The sequence below is a fragment of the Petaurus breviceps genome, unplaced genomic scaffold (assembly GCF_028583685.1).
Source record: "Petaurus breviceps papuanus isolate PSGF00001 unplaced genomic scaffold, PetGlider_PUasm1.0 91041, whole genome shotgun sequence".
In the NCBI taxonomy this organism is placed as follows: domain Eukaryota; kingdom Metazoa; phylum Chordata; class Mammalia; order Diprotodontia; family Petauridae; genus Petaurus; species Petaurus breviceps.
In genome coordinates, this window is record NW_027187400.1 from 5,487,656 (window position 1) to 5,507,100 (window position 19,445).

General features: G+C 49.6%; 1 protein-coding gene across 3 annotated transcripts; it reads left to right on the top strand.

The window, feature by feature from the left end:
- Window positions 1-3,861: 3,861 nt before the first annotated feature.
- Window positions 3,862-19,156, top strand: KDF1 (keratinocyte differentiation factor 1). 3 transcript variants are annotated; one of them, XM_069079223.1, is made up of 7 exons: window positions 3,862-4,006; window positions 13,684-13,854; window positions 13,993-14,066; window positions 15,123-15,265; window positions 15,699-16,791; window positions 17,849-17,923; window positions 18,511-19,156. In XM_069079223.1, the coding sequence occupies exons 5-7, from the start codon at window positions 15,720-15,722 to the stop codon at window positions 18,591-18,593; spliced, it is 1,230 nt and encodes a 409-aa protein (XP_068935324.1). In that variant the 5' UTR covers window positions 3,862-4,006; window positions 13,684-13,854; window positions 13,993-14,066; window positions 15,123-15,265; window positions 15,699-15,719; the 3' UTR covers window positions 18,594-19,156. The 3 variants fall into 3 exon arrangements, with proteins under 3 accessions (XP_068935324.1, XP_068935321.1, XP_068935322.1); XM_069079220.1 differs by having other exon boundaries at window positions 3,866-4,006; window positions 15,123-15,352; XM_069079221.1 differs by having other exon boundaries at window positions 3,866-4,006; window positions 13,684-13,826; window positions 15,123-15,352.
- The last annotated feature ends 289 nt before the right edge of the window (window positions 19,157-19,445 follow it).

The following is a 19,445-nucleotide window of genomic DNA, read 5'->3' on the forward strand; positions in this document are numbered from 1 at the left end:
AGCGGACAAACATTTATTAAACACCTCTTAGTTGCTAAGCAGTAGAGATATAAAGAAAGGCAAACACATGGTCCCTGATCTTGGGGATCTCACAGGTCCTGCCAGCCAGGACAGAGTGAGCCCTTGTACTGTTCTGGATACTGCATGATGATTTTCAGGTAGGTGATACCAGGGGCAGTCTTGCCTCTGACGTACTTCTCAGAACCCTTCACAGACACCAAGTTCAGACTCCCTGTGAGTCCTGGTCCTCAATCCAGGTCCCAAGAACTTGCCTGTAATGACAGAGCAGGAGCAGGAGCAGCTGCAGCCATGGCACAATCAGGCCAGGGGGACGGGAGCACGCTGGTAGCTGATGGCTTTATTAGCTTATCCTGTACTTTCATTCCAAAGGACGGTACCAAGTGTCAGATCCCAGCCCCTCTGTGGAAGGAATCATCCAATAACATGAAGGCTAGCCTGGAGAATTTGGGGAAATTGGCTATAGTCAGAGTCACGCCTTCAAGCTCTCTCTAACAAACTGGCATGCTTAGTTACTAACTCTGTAGGCAATTTTGAGTCCGGTTTCAGGAGAATGTCCAAACGATCATGGTTCCCCTTGGAGGAGGTGCAGTTTCCAACCTCCATAGTATAGAAAGCCCCAGAACCAGATAGAGGCAGATGACGAGGACAAGTAACCCCATCCTCATCTGCCATATTTCCTTTCTCCTATTCCCCAGTGTGTGTAGCTGGGTAGGCATAGGGCCATCGGGCTAGGTTTGAGTGACCCAGCCTCTGGTTCTACCATGGTGAAGAACAATCTTCTTAAAGTTCATTTTTAAAATTGTATGTCAACTAAGAGTCAATTGGTCCCAAGTGAGGACCTGAGGCTTAAACTGCTTGGCTTAGATGCTGCAGTTTTGCTTCAGAGTTCTCTGTTGTTCCAGCGGTGTTGGTCTTGCTGAAAATAGAGATTCATTGCACATGACCACCACTGAAATGGAGAGGGTGATGGAGGACATTTAACAGGTTCCTGGAAGATGGGGGCCTTGGAGGACAAAGAGAGCTTGACAGCCTGGAGAAGGCTCTATATTCTGTGGGGGTCGAGCTAAGCCACTGGCTCAGAGCTATTTGAATAACTCCCATTTTCAAGGTATTGTTGCTTTACAAACTATTTTCCTCATAACAAAGCACTGGTCATGGATAGGACACTGGACTCAAGAAGACCTGTATTAAAACCCCACCTCAGACACGAGTTGGGTGACCTTGGGCAAGTCACTTAACTGCTATGTGCTTCAGTTTCCTCTTTTGCATAATTATGGAGCTGGACTCTATGAGCTCCAAGGTCTCTTGGTATAACAATAAATATAACAGCTAAAGTGTTTTGCAAAACACTTTACATATATGTATATATAAATATATATTCATATACACATATATAAAGTTTGATTCTATGAAACAGATTGTGCACCTTATTTTTAACCATTCCCATTTTACAGATGAGGAAATGGAGGGTCAGAGTGGTAAGCTGACCTTCCTATGATCATACAACTAGTGACTAGAATAATGCATTCTCAGCAAACTCATCTTCAGATAGGGTTGTCCCTGGGGGTAGGAGTGGAAATGCACTGTAATGACTGTAAGTCAAGGCTGGGGTCTTTGGGCTCTGGGTGGAGGAATCTGACTCTTCTGAGGATCAGTTCAGTGCAATTCTACAAACAAAGCAGAAAGCCCTGGTTCATACCCCTTGGGGGTATAATGATGAAAAACAACTGTGAGGATTGGGTGGAACTGCCCTGTCATAAAGTCATATGGTGTTGGAACTAGAAGGGAACACAGAATGTCAGAGCTGGGAAGGGTCTTATAACACAGAATGTCAGAGCTGGGAGAGCCCTTAGAACACAGGATGTCAGAACTGGGAGGGCCCTTACAACACAGGATGTCAGAACTGGGAGGGACCTTAGAACACATGATGTCAGAACTGGGAGGGCCCTTACAACACAGAATGTCAGAACTGGGAGGACCCTTAGAACACAGGATGTCAGAACTGGGAGGGCCCTTAGAACACAGGATGTCAGAACTGGGAGGGCCCTTAGAACACAGGATGTCAGTAGTTGGATAGAAAGCACACAGGCAGAGTGAAAGAGAAGTAACAATACAAGGTGATGGGTGCCAATTAACTGTCCAGGAGACAGAAAATAGAGTAGATTCTAGGGCTGGAAAAGTTTTTAGAACACAGGATGTTAGCACTAGAAGGGACTTTTGAAGACAGACTGTCAGGCTTGAAAGGGTTTTTAGAGATCATCCAGTCCAGTTCCCTAATTATACAGATAAGGAAACTGAGGCCCAGAAAGAGGAAGTGAATTATCCAAGGGAAATCTCACAGTGTACGAGTGCTGAGTTTGGAGCGAGAGGACCAGGGCTCAGATATCAATCAGATGTGTATCTTGGGTAAATCATCTTACCTCTCTGAGCCTCTGTAAAATGGGAAAGTTGAATTAGATATCCTCTAAGTCAAGACCTCTTCCAGGGTTGCCCCTACAATCCTAAGTAGTTAACGTCTTGCTTCCCACTCTAGGGTCCTTTCCACTCCAACCCAGACCAGGAGGACTAAATGAAAGCCTCAAATGAATTGCATGGCAGAATGTTCCTCCAGCTAATCTAGGGCTCCCCTGATGGGTCTTCTGGGTCTCCCTCACAAAGACCTTCTCTCTGGCCTTCCGTTTCTTCATTTGTAAAATAAGGGGATTTGAGGCAATGGCCACCCAGCTTTCCATCCATTAGCCTACAGTCTGAGGTCAACAAACATCTCAGTCAGGGTGGTGAATGCCAGGGATGCATCATAGAAAGGCGAAAGATAGTCTCTGAAGTAAGGAGCACACAGTCTAAACTGTAAAAGGAGGAGGTTAGAACAGATGATCTTGACTTCAAACTCTGGATTTATGATCCTATGCCATGCACAAGTCTGGCCATGGCCCTCCACCACTCAGTGGCTCCCTCTCACTTACAGAATCCTCTGTCTGGCTATGAGAGCCTTTCATAATCTGGTCCCTTTCCAGTCTTCTCGAACCTTACTCCCAGCCACAGCATCTGATCCAGTGATACTGGCCTCCTGGCTGTTCCTCCATCACAACCTTCCATCTTCTGACTCCAAGCTTTTGCTCTGGCCATTCCCCATGCCTGAAGCTCTCTCCCTCCCTATCTCCACCTTCTGGTTCCCAGGCTTCTTTCAAGTCCCAGCAAAATCCTACATTCGACAGTAAGCCTTTCCTGGTCAACCTTTGTGCCAGTGCCTTCCCCTGGTTGTTTATTGTGAATTTATCCTGTCTGTGTCTTGTTTTCTCACGGTTATTTGCATATTGTCTCCCCCATTAGGCTTTGACCTCTTAGAGAGCAGGGACTGTCATTCGCCTTTCCTTCAATCCCCGGAAATCAGCACAGTGTCTGACACACCGTAGGTGCTTAATAAATGCCTGTTGACTGTCTACTACTCCTCTCCGTCACCTTTTAACTATCTTGCATGTATTTATTCATGCACATACTGTCTCCAGCGCTGTACAGCAAGCTTCTTTGGGAGCGGGGGCTGTTTCATTTTTGTTTTTGTAGAAGCTGAATAAAATGCTTGTTGATTGAGTGACTGAGAGAGTCGTTTTGACCCAGAAAAATACGTAAAACCAATCCTCCTCCCCCGTCTCAAAGGTAAATAAACAAACAAAAACTCTGAGTCCGGGAGCCTGGAGGAATCTGGGAGCAGGGCCCTCCCCAGGGGTCGGGGGTGGACGGGCGGAGACGGTTAGAGGGTGCAGGTGGGGCTCCGGCCCAGGGTGGAACTCTTCCTGGCAAGGTGAGGTTGGGGGTGGGGCAAGCAGGGGGCCCAACTCAGGTCGGGGGAAGAGAGGCGAGGCTTCGCGAAGTTCGGAAGCGTGTCCCTAGCGGCAGCCCGTACGCAGTGTCCCGCGAGACGTTTACCTGGGCCCCAGGTGAGCGCAGAAGGAGGAGCTGCGCTGAGGCTGCTCACCTGGCGGGACAGGTAAGCGGGGGCGCTGGCGGGGGGACTGTCGGGAACGGACCGGACTGGACTGGGCTTCCCTTACCTGGGCCTTACTTCACCTGGGCTCACTTGTCCCGCACCCACCTGTAGCACTCCTGGCCGCTGGAGCTGGGCCGGGGCCGCTCCCAGGGGCGCCGCTTCCGGGCCGGCCGGGTCCTGGGCTGCGGAGCGGAGGGGCCTGGGCACCCTGACCCGGCCGGGCCCGCCCAACCTGGCGCTGCCCGGGATCCCCCCGGCAAGGGCCGGGGCGGGGGGGACTGGGGCTCCGGGGAATTCCGTGCTCCCCCATTCCTGCCCGCGCCCCTCCCCCGCAGCTGCAGCCTGCGTGTCCCCCCCCATCCCCTGCAGCTGCAGCCTGCGTGTCCCCCCACCCCGAGCAGCTCTGGGTTGTGCTACCCCGAAGTGACAGCTTGTGTGCACCACCACCACCACCACCCCCAGTGGTAGCAGATTCGTACCCCCCACCCAGCGACAGCCTGTGCCACCCTGCAGCTCCATCCTGTGCGTTGCATCGACTGTTAGATACCCTCCCCCGACCCCAAACCAGCCTGTTCTCCCCCATTCCGGCCAGATAGCCGAGGTTCGCCGAGGTCAAACTCTTTAGCACCTGTTGTCTCCGAGGGCTCCCACCCTTGGCAGCCTCGGGACAAATAACTGTATATCTGGTGAGAGGGCTTCTGGAGAAACCCAGGATAGAGACTGGGGGTGGGATAGAGCACTAAAGGAAGAGTCTGACCTCTGTAGCCAGGGAGGTGTGAACCCAGCAGCTCCCCAGGCCTTGCTTCCTGTTACTTTCTCTCTGGTCATCGTGCTCAACAGGTTCCTTACCCAGCATCTGTGTTTGGCCGGCCCCTGCGCAGGGGACGCAGGAAAGAGAGGGCTCCCCTACCAATAGACTTATGAAGCTAAGGGACCCTTTTAGATTCATCTAGCCCAGAGTGGCCTCTTGATGTGTATTGGCTAAGTGAGGGAGACAGGACTTCTGCATATTTGATGTGCAGTGGAAATCTTGGATGAGGGTGGGGGGGAATGATGGTGGGTAGGGGCAATGAGCCCTCCTTCCTCAACCGAGGAGCTTGGATATTTAACAGTAACTTGCATAACATTTTAATATTTGCAAAGCTTTTTTCCTAACAGCATCTCTGTGAGGAAGTTCCAAGTATTATTCCATTTTACAGACCAGCAGACTGAGGCTTTCAGAGTCAAAAGTGATTTGCCCATGATCACATAACTAGTGTTAGAGGTAACTTGCAACTTGCCTGATGCCAGGTTCAGCTGTAACAAATTACAGTAATTGCCTTCCTCAAGGAAACATCACGACATAGTTGGGAAAGACAGACACTGTTGCAATGAAGGAACCCTGGGTTCTAGCCTTGAATGTTCCAGCAACCAGTTGTGTGCCTTTAGCCCAATCAGTTTCCACAGGGAGAATGGGAGAAATCATTATAGTTCTTTTTTTTTTTTTTTTGCATTAGCTACAGCTAAGAAAATAGAAGCTATTGTAGCATTTGGCATGTCCTAATGCTGATTCTGAATGGTCCTAACCTGTTTGAAAGGAACAGAACTAGCCTAGAGAGTGGAGTGCTATCCAAGGGAGAGTGGATGGCATCCAAGGGAGTTGGGGGGAGTAGGGGGGAAGGCCTTCCCAATCAATCAACAAGTTTTATTGGGTTCTGGGAATACAAAAGCAAAAGTGAAATAGTCTCTGCCCTCAAGAATTTTATTTTATGAGAGAGACAGTATGTGTGCTCTCGAGAATGCGCACACATTCGTGAGCTCAAGCATACACACACGGTGTCCCAAAAGTCTTAGTGCAGTTGGAAGCTTTCATAAACTTCGTGATGATTACAACAGGGACTGACCCTGTCCGAACTGTGTTCCAGGAGGAGGTCCTGGATGAGGAAAGTCTTTTATCAGTGAGGGTCAGTGCCTTCTCTGTAACTTAGAGAGCTTGAAGCAAGTGACCTGACGAGAATCCCATAGCCAGTACATCTAATAGACAGGGCCTTGACCCAGGTCTGAGACTAGCTCTCTTGTCTGCTACACCATGATGCCTCTGGCATCTGTAAAACTTATTTTAAAAAAAAAAGGAGGCCCCAAAGCCTGGCAGTAAGACCCAAGATTTTGATGTAAAATTGTGGGTGTAATTCTAAGATGGAGTTGTGGGGAAGTGTCAGAAAGTCTTCATGTTAAAGGTGGTCTGAGTCTTAAGACACTGAGGATTCCACAAGGCTGGGGTGATGGGAAGTCAGTTGTTGGCCATGGAAAGGCCCCCATAAAGGCATCACCAAGGAGGCTAGAAGAGCTGGACCAGGGGAGGAGGAGGAGGAGGAGAAGGAAAGCAATCACCAAAGCAGGTCCTTGGGCATCCCAACAAACATTTAGCTAGCCTCATTGCACTTGTGGGTTTGGGGCAGGGCTGGGGAGGCCAGCTGATGGAAAAAGGAAGGAGATGCGAATCTGTCCATCAGCTGACTGGCTAGGGAGGGAGGAGGTGATGGTTTCTGGCTGGGAGAAGGGAGTTGCTTAAATCAGTCTGTTGATAAACAAGGCTACAGCTTAGCCGAGGGTTTATCCCCTGAGGAATCTGGGACTCCTCTCTGGAGGGGAGCATGGGGGAGAGTGTCTGCAGTCAGACCTCAGCTCTGCCCAGCCCGAGTTCTGTGTTTGGAACCTGAACTTGGGCTTTTGGTGGATGAGAAATAGAGCAAAGAATGAAGGAAGCTAATCGATGGAGGCCCCAGTCTTTGGGATCCTCCTTCCAGCCTAAGGAGGAGAAGATAAGATGACCAACAAACACCTGTAGTGTTTAGGGGCACAGATGGCCTCAGGCTGTGGTGGGCAAACGATTATAATTATAGTAGCATTTATATAGCACTTTAAGGTTTACAAAGCCCTTTATAATTATCTCATGTCATCTTTGTGACACCCCTGGGAGGTTAGGGCTGCCCTTAGCCCCCTTTTACAGATGAGGAAACTGAGGCAGACAGAGGTCAAATGACTTGCAAACAGGGTCACACAGCTAGCAAGTGTCTGAGGTTGGATTTGAACTTGTGTCTTCCTGACTTCAAGTCTAATTTGCAGCTACCTAGCTGTGGTAGTCAGTGTGGGAAGACCCGGCTTATGCTTAAGGGTGTTGAGATTCAGTCCCCTTTATGATCATCCCTTGGAAAGGCAGTCTGGTAGGACTGGACCTAGAGTTAGGAATGCCTGGGTTCAAATCCCACTTTAGACATTTATCAGAGAGTGACAGAGTGAGTATGGAATAAGGAAGACCCAAGTTTAAATTTTGCCTCCTGCTTACTAGCTATATAAATCTGGGCAAATCATTCACCTCTGCTGGCCTCAGTCTCCTCACCTGTAAAATGGAGATAAAAGCCCCTGCCTCCCAGGATTGTTGTGAGAATCGAATGAGAGAATATTTGTGAAGCACTTAACACAGTGTCTGGCCCAGAGGAAGTGCTTAATAAGTGTTTCTTTCCTCCCTCCCTCTGCAAGTTTTTTTCATCCGCAAAATGGGGTAGTACTTTGTATGGCTCTCTGAGAGTGCTGTAGTGAGGATTAAATAAGAGAATACACACTGAGTGCTTTGCAAACAACCTCATCTAAGGGCCAGGTGAAAACAATTGGTTCCCGCTGCCCTTGCCTTCTCCTCTTCCCCCACTCATGGCTACCCAGGTGTGGTAGAAAGAATGGAGGCTGTACGGGGGACCCCTACCTCCCCTAGGCCTGGCATCTGCCTGGAGCTTGGCATGGTCATGCTGACCTGCCCACCTCCCGCTGGAGCAATGAACCCCAATTTGGTGATGAGAAGTTGGCACACAAAGCCCTCAATTGTTTTGATTCAACTAAAAATGTTGTTGCTTCTAATTTCCTTCTGTATTTGGAACACTATGTTTAGCCCTGGGCCAACGGAGCTTAGAACCTGGTGAAGGAAGCAGACAAAAGCATAAATGGTGATGCTAGATGACAGGGGCCTCCATGAAGTAGCCGGCTAGCAAGATCAAGTTGACATTAGCTAGGGAAGGCTGCCCCGGGGAAGGTGGCGTTTGATTTGGCCTTTCAAGGGCTCTGTGTCTCCCCTAGAGCCAAGCACAGTGTTCTGCACCCAGATTCACAATTGTAAAGGACCCTAAATTACTACCTTAATTAAATTACTAAGTCCTTAATTTTACACAGGAGGAAACTGAGGCCCAGAGACTTGTCAAGTGACTTGCCTAAGGTGATGCAGGCAATAAGGGTGGTGAAGTCCATATCATTTAGGTTAAAGGAGCGATGAGGTTGGGTATATACCACCCTGGTTGTGGGGAATGGGAACATGAACATGGTAGATACCATTCCAGGCTTGAGATCAGGAAGACCTGAATTCAAATCAGGCCTCAGACACTAGCTGGGTAACCCTGGGCAAGTCACTTAACCTCAGTTTGCCTTTGTTTACTTATCTGTAAAATGTGGATAAAAAGGACACCGGCCTCCCTGGATTATCATGGGGATCAAATGAGATAATACTTGAGAAGCATTTAGCACAGGGCCAGGCACGTAGGAAACACTATAGAAATGTTTACTGCTATTCTCATTATTGCAGCGCCATCTTGGCCATTGCTGTGAAATGCTTGAAGGCAGAGACTTTCTCACTCCTGTCTTTGTGTCTCTAGTGTTTAACATAGTACCTAGCACACAGGTATTTAATAATAATAGCATTTATATATCACTTTGAGCTTTGCAAAGTATTTTACAAATATCTCATTTTTATCCTCATAGGTAGATGCTATTATTATCCCCATTTTACAGTTGAGGAAACTAAGGCAGACAGGTTAAGTGACTTGCCTAGGGTCACATGGGTATCTAAGGTAGGATTTTTGAAGTTCTGTCTTCCTGACTTCAGACCCAGGGCTCTATCTACTGTGCCACTACATTGTCTTCTAAATGCTTGTTAATTGATAAACAGGAACTGGAAAGTAGTCCAATTGAGCTAGTGCATAGTATTCATGGAGGGGAGTAACATGAGATCTGACGGGGAAGCTAGGTAGTACCAGACTTAGGGAGGGCCTTGAATGCCAGGCTAAGGATTTTTCGTTTGCTTCAGCAGAAAATAGGAAGCCAAGGAAAGGTTTTGAGGAGAGGAAGGATCATGACATGTCCCGTGTTTAAGGAAGATTAATGTGATCATCCAGATCCCTGAGAAAATTTAACTAACTCATACATACTTTTAACTTAGCAAAATGCTTTCACATCATCCTCTCATTTGATATTCAAGACACTTCCGTGAAAGTCTGGCAGGTATTGTCCATCCATTTTATAGATGAGGAAACTGAGGCCTAGAGGTGAGGTTACTTGCCCAAGGTCACATAATAAGTTTGTGACTGAGACCTTAAACTAAGCTACCTTGAATACCAGGACTAGGCCATTTGTCCTTTTCTTCTACATTTGTTTGAGTAAATGCATTCTCTATCCCCTGCCCCCAAACCCCTTCCAACTGTCTGTTTACCATCCCTTCCTGCAGATGAAAAAAAAAATCCCAAAGGGAATTGAAAGGCCAGGAAACCCCAATTTGGGGGAACTTCAAAACCAGAGATGAGCACTGAGTGTTAGCAGAGAGTGCACTTTTGTTAGCTGACAACACCCTTAGAGCCAGAACAAGAAAGGACTTTAGAACAAGGAAGGTCAGAATTGGGAAGGGTACTGGCAACAAGACACAAGACAACAATACTATGAGCTGGAGAATGTAAATGTAATTCTAATTTTAAAATTGGGAAATGGGCTCAGAGTCATCTCAGGCCCCACAGCTTGTTTGTGGCTGAACCAGTAAGACCTCAGTCTCTTCCCTGAGTCTAATGCTTTCCTACCGTACCACACTACGTGGCTGATCAATAGTAGATGGGGTTTTCAGGCTCCCTCCCAATGGCCCAGCCTCTTTGTCATCCCCTATCACTCGCCTTCTGCCACCATGTCCTCCACCATGAGGAGATGGCCTTTATCCTTACCAATGCTAACCGTTCTTCGCGCACAAATGATTCCGTGTCATCCCATATTCTCCAACGAAAAAACCCCCTTCCGTCATCCTCTCATTTATCTCTATTCTTTCCTCATCTACTGGCTACCTCCCTATTGCCTATAAACATTGCCTATAAAGCCCATGGCTCCCCTCTCCTGAAAAAGACCCTCCCTGGATCCTTCATCCCATATCTCTTCTCCCTTTGTGGTTCAACTCCCTGAGAAGGCCATCTCAGTTCTCTGCAGTCTGGCTTCCACTGAAATGGCTCTCTCCAAAGTTACCAGGGACCTCTTAATGGCCAAATCCAATCCTCGTTCACCTTGACCTCTGGTACTCACCTGCTTCTCTTTAGGCTTTCAGGACACTTCTCTCTCCTGGTTCTCGTCCTGCCTATCTGACAACTCTTTTCTAGTTTCCTTCGCTGAATCTTCATATAGGTCACACCAGTCCACTGTGTTTTCAAAGTCACAGGGCTTTGCCATAAGCCCTTTCTTCTTATCTGTACTATGTCACCTGGGATGCTGTGGATTTAATTGTCATCTGCGTGCTGATGATTCTCAAATCTACTCATACAGCCTTGACCTTTCTCCTCCAATAGCAAATCTCCAGCTGCCTGAGAAGTCTAGACATCTGAAACTCAACATGTTCAAAAAGGAATTCATCTTTTCCCCCCAAAACCTCCATTCTTTCTCATTTCCCTATTACTGTTGAAGGCACCTCCATCCTCCCAGTCACACAGGCTTGCATCATAGGTATCATGCTCAACTCCCCTCTTTCTCTTCCCCTCTTCTCCCCTCCCCCTGCCCCCCCACACTCTTAGATCCAGTGACATTGGCTTCTTTGCTGTTCCCCAAACAAGACTGGCCATCTCCCAATTCTGGGCATTTTCGCTGCCCATTTCCCATGCCTGGAATGCTCTCTCTCCTCCTCATCTCTTCCTCCTGGCTTCCCTGACTTTGTGAAATTCTACCTTCTACAGGAGGGCTTTCCTGATCCCTCCTAATTCTAATGCCTCCCCTCTACTGGTTATTTCCAATCTATCTTGTCTGTAGTTCATTTGTACGTAGATGTCTACGTGGTATCTCCCTTACTAAACTGTTTTTTGCCCTTTTTTGTGTCCCTAACTTAGCACAGACACAGACGCTTGTGTACACAGTAGACTCTTAATGGTCAATAAAGTATCAGAGGTATCCAAGGAACAGTGTGGTGCAGCGGCTGATCTGGACACGAAGTTAATAAGGCCTGTGTTTGAATCCCAAGTCTGACAGTTTTTAGCTGTTTTACGATGAGAAATCATCTCATTCCTCTGCCTTAGTTTCCTCATTTGTAAAATGGGGATCATGATATCTGTAGCATCTAACTCAATCAACAAGAATTTATTACATATCTTCCATGTGCCTGGCACATAATAGGTCTTTAATAAATGCTCATCGATTGACTGACTGACATACAACAAATGGAACAATTTCCACAAGAGGCTTACAAGGATTTATATGTAAATTGTATATTTATGCTGCGCACTGGTGCACACACACAAGTATAAAGAAAGTAAATACAAGTTGCTGGGGAGGGCGCTAGCAGTGGGTAGGATCAGGAAAGGCTTCAGGTACCTTCGAACTGTGTTGTGAGGATCAGATGGGATATTCGTCTTAAACTGCTTTGAGGCCCTGTAGAAATGTCTGCATGCTTCTTGTTACTAAGTCAGCATTTGTCTGTTCAGCACCTATTCCTTGCTAGGTCCACTAAGTCTTGCTTTAGGTGGGAGGAATTTGGGACATATTTACCATTATGGGGGAGGGAGGGGAGACATTGCACTCTGTTTAGGTTGGAGGGGAGGAGGCTGATGGAAATGGCACCACCCCTCTCTCCCCCTTCTCTCCCCGGAGGGGTGTCAAACATACTGACCAGGGAAGGTATATGACCTTGAATGCTAGGGGGACCAGATTAAAATGTAATTGGGGGGGGGGAGGGCCTAGGTGGCGCAGTGAATAGAGCACCAGCCCTGGAGTCAGGAGGATCTGAGTTCAAATCTGGACTCAGACACTTAATGCTTATTAGCCATGTGACCTTGGGCAAGTCACTTAACCCCAATTGCCCTGCCTTCCCCTTCCAAAAAAGACCCCAAAAAAATGTAATTAGGAGATATTTACCAAGATAAAAAATAGAACCTAGATAATGTGACTATATGGTTTTCTAAGTCAATATGAAGCCTGTAGGGATCCTTAGGTGTGGGTTAGTGGCACCAATTTTCTCTTGATACCACCACTCTAGAAAGTTCAGGATAGTGCTTCTCTTCAGCTGGGGTGCCCTACTTGGAGCAGGGAGGATGGAAGATGGGATAAGGACTTAAGGGCTAACAGCCTCTACAGGAAAGGGCAATTTACTCCATTCTCAAGTACCCCAAATGGATGGGGGGAGCCAGGGCCACTTCCCTTCTTTTAATCAAAGGCTTAGCAGTGGGATAGGGTAGGGTGAGAACATGCCAGTCACAGGACCGATTCTCACCCACCTTGAGCTACCTCTGACCTTAAAACCAAAGAAGGGATCTGAGTAGGGCCGGTGAGACATCTCTCCCCTCAGGCTGAGTTGGGGTGCTAATCCAAGAGGCTGGATGGTGGCCTCATCAGTGAGGATAGACTAATGCAGTATTGGTAAGCACCGCAAAGATTTGGCATTAGTTGTCTTTGTAGGATGCACAAGGAAGTGATACTGGAGTTAAGGGGGAATACAGGCAAAAACCCCAAAGCCCCTGCATTGGGTCACTGACTCCCTCTCTAGGCCTCTGTTTCCTCCTCAGGGAAAAAGAAGGCTGGACTAGGGAAACACTAACCTTCGTTCAGATTCAGACAGTGTTCTAATATTCTGGATTCTGTTTCCAAACATTCATTAGGGGCCTATTATGTGAAGATCATTATGATAGGCGCTAAGAGAAATACAGAATCTAAATGCGATAGTTGCTGCCCTCATGTAACTTACAGTCTAATAAGCGAATGTGGCCCAAATAACTTTAGTACATAATAATAGAGCAAAAAAGTGCTCTATGAGGTCCTCGGTGAAGATCGTTGTTGACTAGGGAGATCAGGAAAAACTTCCTGGCAAAAGCCTGTGCCATTTGAGTTAGCAAGAATTGGACAGTTGGTGGAAGAAAAGAGTGGAAAGGAAGACCGTGTTGACATAGGGAACAGTGTGAGCCATGGCACAGGAATAAGAAAATGCAGGGCAGGTTTGTTTTGGGGCCAGCAAGGAGTTCCATCTGGCTGGAGTCAGATTATGTGGCAAGTGGTCCTTTGAACTAAGACTGCAGAAGTTAGAGTGGCACCAGATTGTTGAGGCTTTGAATGCCAGATAAAGGGCTTCCATTTTGCAAGCAACAGAGAATCAATGAAGACTTTAAAGCAGAAATGACATGATAGATCTATGCAAAAAGAGGGGTTATTTTGGTATCATGAAGGATGGTAGGGGTAGAACAATATGGAGGGTCAAGGGTGAGAGGATCCATTAGGAGGCTGTTTCCACAGTCCAGGTCGATAATGACTGCCAAATCTATACTTTTCTCTGTAGTGTTAGGATAGCTCCATTTGGTCCAACAGACCAGTCTGCTTTTATTTTCTGATGACCAGATGACCAGCTCATCTGACCTTTTTACCTCCCTCCAACTCAGGGTGCTGAAGGGGAACCCAAGGAAGCCAAAGTCTTGACCCTCTTTGAAGATTGTGATCAAAGAACAAAGACCACGAAACTAGAAGCAAAGCCAAGAAGATGTAGGTCACATAACAGTGTGACTCTAAGGAACAAGGCTTCAGGGTCAGTCTAAGAAGGTTTCTTGAAGGGGGTGAGTCTTGGTCAAAATGATGTTCATGGTTTGATGGAAAGGAGAGGGAAGGCCATCCTAGGTAAGGGTAATAGCTGGGGCAAAGGCACAGGGTTGGGAACATAAACATGTTTTATTTCCATTTGTATGGATATACAGGAGACAGCAAGGTGCCTAGCCTGGCCACAGTGTGGAGAATATAAAAGAAAGAAGAAAAAGATAAGACTGGAAAGGTAGGTTGGGGTCAGATCATGGAAAGCAGTAGAGGCCAAGCTATGGGGTGAGGGGCCTAATGCTAGAGTCTGAGGCAGGATGCTAGAGGATCATGAGTGATATTTTTAATGAAAGTTTGTCCTCATATACTTCCAAGCTACGTGTCCCTGGGGAAGTCAGTTAACCCTGATTGCCTCAAAAAAAACTAGATTGCCCTGGCTTGGAACAGGCTCTGAACAGTGTGGATGAAGGAGGTTAGGGAACCAGTCAGAAGATTCTTTGAGGTTTTTCAGGAAATAGAAAAGAGGGTCTGGACACTGGTGGGGGTGGGGGGAGCCAGGAAGATTTGGCAACAGTCTGGTTGTGGGAGGGCAGAGGGAGGCTCTGCAGGATCCAGCCCTGGGACCTGGGAGAATGTTCAGAGCCAGTGGCAAAGACAAGGAGGTTGGGAAGAGCCGGTTTGGGAGAAGAGCAGGTGAGCTCAGTTTGAGGTGCTGGTGGGAGACGTCACCTGAGGGGAAGGGGAAGGGAATGGGCATTTTAGTGGCATCTACTCTGTGCTAGGCACCATGCCTAAGTGCTTTTCACCACTACTATCTTATTTGAAATAGAATATTCTAAAGCCATTGGAGATGCAGCTCAGGGTTAGAGATCTCATTTGAGAAAAGCCTGGGATACATAGCTAAAGCCAGAGGCATGAATGAGGGGAACCTCGGGGAATGGCCATTCAGAGGCAAGTAGAGAGAAGCCCGTGAAGGAGTTTGCCTTGGATGGACAAAGTACCCAAGCTACTCTCCGTCCTTCAAATACTGGGCCTGTCAGGAAACAGGGGCTGGGTTCCTGACACCTCAGAAGGGAGTCAGACGAGGGACGTGGGAGGGGAGGGCCCTACCTAGCTGCAGTGACTAGTGAATGCATCATCCCCTTGGGCCTGGGTGTCAGGGCCCTTCGGAGCCCCAACTGTGCTTGGGCTGGGAGCTCCCTGGGGGAGTGGGTAGGATGAGGAAAAGGGGGTGGGGAGAGGGTAAGGGACAAGGCTCTCTGGGCTGCTTTGAAAATGAGGAATTTGTTGTCAGTTCCTGGGCAGGGTGTGTGTGAGAGAGGCTGCCATGGGCAGGCCCCAGGCTGGGCAGACTTACCAGCCAACCTTTTGGAGCTCCAGAGAAGGAGGAGACTGGGAGGGGAGAGACTGTGGAAGAAGCTCGACCTCCCTTTCCAGGTGACCACAGGCAGGGTGGTGTGCCCTCTCCTGCCCCAGCCCATTCCTGCTACCACCACTGGTGGCCACAGAAAGAACTGGACAGAGGTAATAGCTACCAGCGTTCACTCCAGCCCTGTTTTCTTGGCCTGATGTGGGGGAGACGGCACAGGCCAATTGACTTGGGAATAAAGACTCCTGAGTTGTTTTCCTGGGCCTCTAGAGTTCCCATGATTTTGTAGGCCTTGGGGAAAGAGCTGAGGGAGGTGTGAGGTATCTGGCTGGGCACATGCCCAGGGTAACTGGTCCACATGACCTTTCTCACTCTTGTCCTCCTCACCTCCCAACACAAGGCCTGCTGTTTTCCAAAGTAAGGAAGGCAGGGGGAAAGGGTGTGAGTTGGGGGAGGTTGGGGTCATTCAGCCTTCCTCTCACTGTCCCTCCCCGCCCCCAGGCACCTGTAATGTGGTGAGCCATGCCTGGCCGGCGCTCTGGACATTCTCGCCCGCAGTCCTGCCCTGCCCGGCCAGGCCAGGCCTCTCCATGGGAACGCCCCCGAGAGGTCTGTCTTGAGGTGTATGGTGCAGCTCCGCCCCAAGTCAAGCCAAGCCGCCGGCCAGCCCAGCCAGCCACTCCCCGACGGGTCCGCAGGCCCAGTCCCAAAGACCCCAGTGCTCGAGAGTCGGAAAGCATCACCTTCATCTCGGGCTCAGCCGAGGCCCCCCTGGACACAACAACCTGCTGCCTCCCCCGGCCGTGGGTCTGGAACTTATGCAAGGCCGTATTCTGCTTCCGCCGGTGCCGGGCCTGCTATCAACGCTGCGGGGGTTGTATGCGTAGCTGCGAGACCTGCTTGCCCTCGCTGGGCCCTCCGGAGAGCTTTGCCGACGAGGGCTGGGGCAAGGAACATAATGGCGGCCCGCCCCCCAACAGCCCAGCCATCGTTTCTCCCAGCCGGCGAGACAGAGAGAGGTCCAAATCGCCCATGGGCAGCAGCTTCAGCTACCCTGATGTCAAGCTGAAGGGCATCCCTGTGTACCCGTATAGGGGCACGCCAGCTTCCACCCAAGACAACGACTCTTGTTACAAGGAGCCGCTGGCCGAGCAGCGGCCCCGAGACAGCCTGCCTGGGACCTTGGGCGGGAGCCTCCGGAGCTCGGAGGAGTACTACTCCTTCCATGAGTCGGACCTGGACCTCCCCGAGCTGAGCGGCGGCTCCATGAGCAGCCGGGAGATCGATGTGCTCATCTTTAAGAAGCTGACGGAGCTGTTCAGCATGCATCAGATCGACGAGCTGGCCAAGTGCACTTCGGACACGGTGTTCCTGGAGAAGACCAACAAGATCTCCGACCTCATCAGCAGCATCACACAGGACTACCACTTGGACGAGCAGGACGCTGAGTGCCGCCTGGTGCGAGGCATCATCCGCATCAGCACCCGCAAGAGCCGCAACCGGCCAGCCACCACCGCCGAGAGCCGCCTGAGCCGCGGCCCCGCCCCCGACAGCGGCACGGACACCATGGTGGCCTCGGCGCTCAGCCAGGACGGTACGTCCCTCCCCTGCCCCGTCCAGCTCCGCCAGCCGTCCTAGGCTTCCTGGCTGCGTCACTTATCCTTCCTGAGCAGTCGAGGTGGGTGGTACCAGACTTTGGGCAAGGGGCGGATCGTGTACCAGACAAAAGAATTTGAACTCAGGTGGTGGAAGGGCATGGAAAATCATTCAGCTGAAGAGTAATAGGATTTGATGTGTGCATAAGGTCATGGATTAGGAAAGGGAACAGGGTGAAGGCCGAAGGGAGCTGGATCCATACACACATACCCACATACAGCAGCCAGAATAGCATGTATTTCTGTAGGCTCTCTGGCCAGAAGGGGCCTTTTCTTGGGTTTTTCTCACCTCTCACTAGCAATAACTCCTTTTGTATGTTTTCTTTAGAGTTCATTTATGAAACACTAATAGGCTGTCATAACAACCCTGTGAAGGAAGGATGTAAGGGCAGATATTATCCTCATTTGACAGATTAAGGCACCAGCAGGTTATCTGACTTGACTGAGGTGATGGAGCTAACCAATGGCAGAACAAAGCCTAGAACAAGGGTTCCTGACTCCCAACCCTAAGCTCTTTTTCTAGGCCATCATTCTGTGGTTCCTGCACTCATCCCTGGCCTCTGCCTTCACCAGCTTGGTCTAGATCTGGTGGAAGTGGCCCGGGTTCCTGAGAGGCCTGCTTGGGCGGGAAGGGAACTCAAGAGGTCATCCAGTCCAACCTGTAGCTATATGAGAACGTCCTTAGCAAGGGGCCATCCACTTGTAGTGATGGGGCTCACCTCTGCACCCACTCCACTTTGGGAGAGCCTTGATAATTGAACAGCTTCCTGCTACCCACTCTTCCTGGGTCGGCTCTTGAGAGGTCTTGGGATAAGGGGGTGTTCTAATACAGGGACAGTTGTCCTCATTTCCCTCTGTTGTATTCTGGTTAAACAAACCCCAGAGCTTTCCGTCTGCCCTTGAAGGGCAGAATGGGAGCTGGGGGAAGGTAAGCCATACCCAAGGCTCATGAGCGGCTTTGGACATTGAGACAACCTATATCACTCCTGTTCTCAGAGCTGACCGTGCAGATCTCCCAGGAAACGACGTCAGATGCCATCGCCCGGAAACTGAGGCCCTATGGAGCTCCAGGTCTAGATCCCCTACATGGTGTCCAGGGGGCTGGGCGGGGCAGGGAGGGGAGGCAGGGGCCTGGCAGAACCATGGAGGCTTGGAGTCCAAAGACCAGAGTTTTGATGCCAGCTCTGCTCCCTACTGCATGCTCCCCATCCACCTCTGTCCAAGTCACAGCTTTTCTAAGCCCAATTCCTCATCTATAAAATGACCCCTAAGTAGCCTGTCACCTCTCAGTATGATACTGGGGTTTCAGTTTCTCTGGATGGGTGATCTCTTAGCATCCTTCTTATCTGATAAAAAGGACCTTATCCAGCAGCCTTGTGGGGGGAAGGGACAGCAGCAGGGCCTAAGCCAAAATGATTTGAAGAGATGGAGCCAAGCCCCACCCACATTCACTCATCAGCTGTGACCCCATGACGTCTTCATGACAAGGCTATGAAGGAGGAAGATGGACATTCTTCCCATTTTGCAGATTGGGAAGCTGAAGCCCAGAGGAGAAGTTTCCCATTGCTGTTGGCTGGTTAAGGGTAAATGGGGAGAAAGCCAGGCAGCAGCCCCAGGAACCTGAACCTCACCTCCCTCCCCGTGTCTTTTCTCCTTAGGCTATCTGCCAAGCCACGACTCCTCCTTCCAGGGAACTGAGACAGACTCCTCAGGGGCACCCCTGCTCCAAGTGTACAGCTAGCCCTACCCCAGCCCTGGGGCCTCCTGGAACTGCAGGCAGGACAGATGGGTCCCACCAACAATATTTCCCCCTTCCAGTGGGCCACCTTCTAAGCAGATCTGGGGGTGAGGACTTGCACCTGAACTAAGCAGACTGCAAGCTGCAGATGGAAATGGCTTTGGGTGTATGACATCCTCCACCACCCTTCCCTCAGTGTACCCACTGTCTACCCCTTCCCCAGACCCGATTAATTTCCTGATACCAGGAAGCACTGGGTTTCAGGGCCTCTCCCCTAATCCCCAAGGGCTTTCTGCTTTACTAGTGGATACGGTGAGTATCACTGACAAAGGGCTGGGGGTTTGTGTTTTCCCCACTTTTAAGCCCTCCCCAGCCTTTTTGGGTTACCGATTCATTGTGGATCATGTGGGCATGGCCATTCAACTTTGCAAAGCTGTGCCATAGATCCACTGGTTCTTACTACTGGCTACCTACACTTCAACTGGTTCTTAACACATGAAACTCTCTCACCTGATCGAGAAGCTTGTATGAGATTAATAAAATTGCTGGCTAATTGTTCTCGCAAACCTGAGTCAAGTTCATCTAAGGCCCCTCTGGGCGCCTGTTTGTAGCAGGGCAGCAAAGGAGGGACGATTGGAGTTCACACACTTGCTCATGGTCACACAATAACGGGCTGCACAGCTGGTGCCTGGAGCAGGAATCCAGGTAACCGACTCTTTACCCTAGAGTCCTGTGGCTTGGGGGTAGGGAGGGAGACAAGGGATAGTCTGAAAGACCATCAAGCAGCAGTCAAGCTTCGAACCCTGTGCCCACTCCCAGTGCTGCCCAGGGTGGGAGCCAGAGGCTAGTTTTCTC

What these genes read in the sequence shown, in the direction of transcription:
- KDF1 (XM_069079223.1), top strand. Translation starts at nt 15,720, where the DNA reads ATGCCTGGCCGGCGCTCTGGACATTCTCGCCCGCAGTCCTGCCCTGCC. An exon ending in CTCGGCGCTCAGCCAGGACG is followed by an intron (nt 16,792 to 17,848) that starts GTACGTCCCTCC and finishes TCCTGTTCTCAG; the next exon opens with AGCTGACCGTGCAGATCTCC. An exon ending in GAGGCCCTATGGAGCTCCAG is followed by an intron (nt 17,924 to 18,510) that starts GTCTAGATCCCC and finishes TTTTCTCCTTAG; the next exon opens with GCTATCTGCCAAGCCACGAC.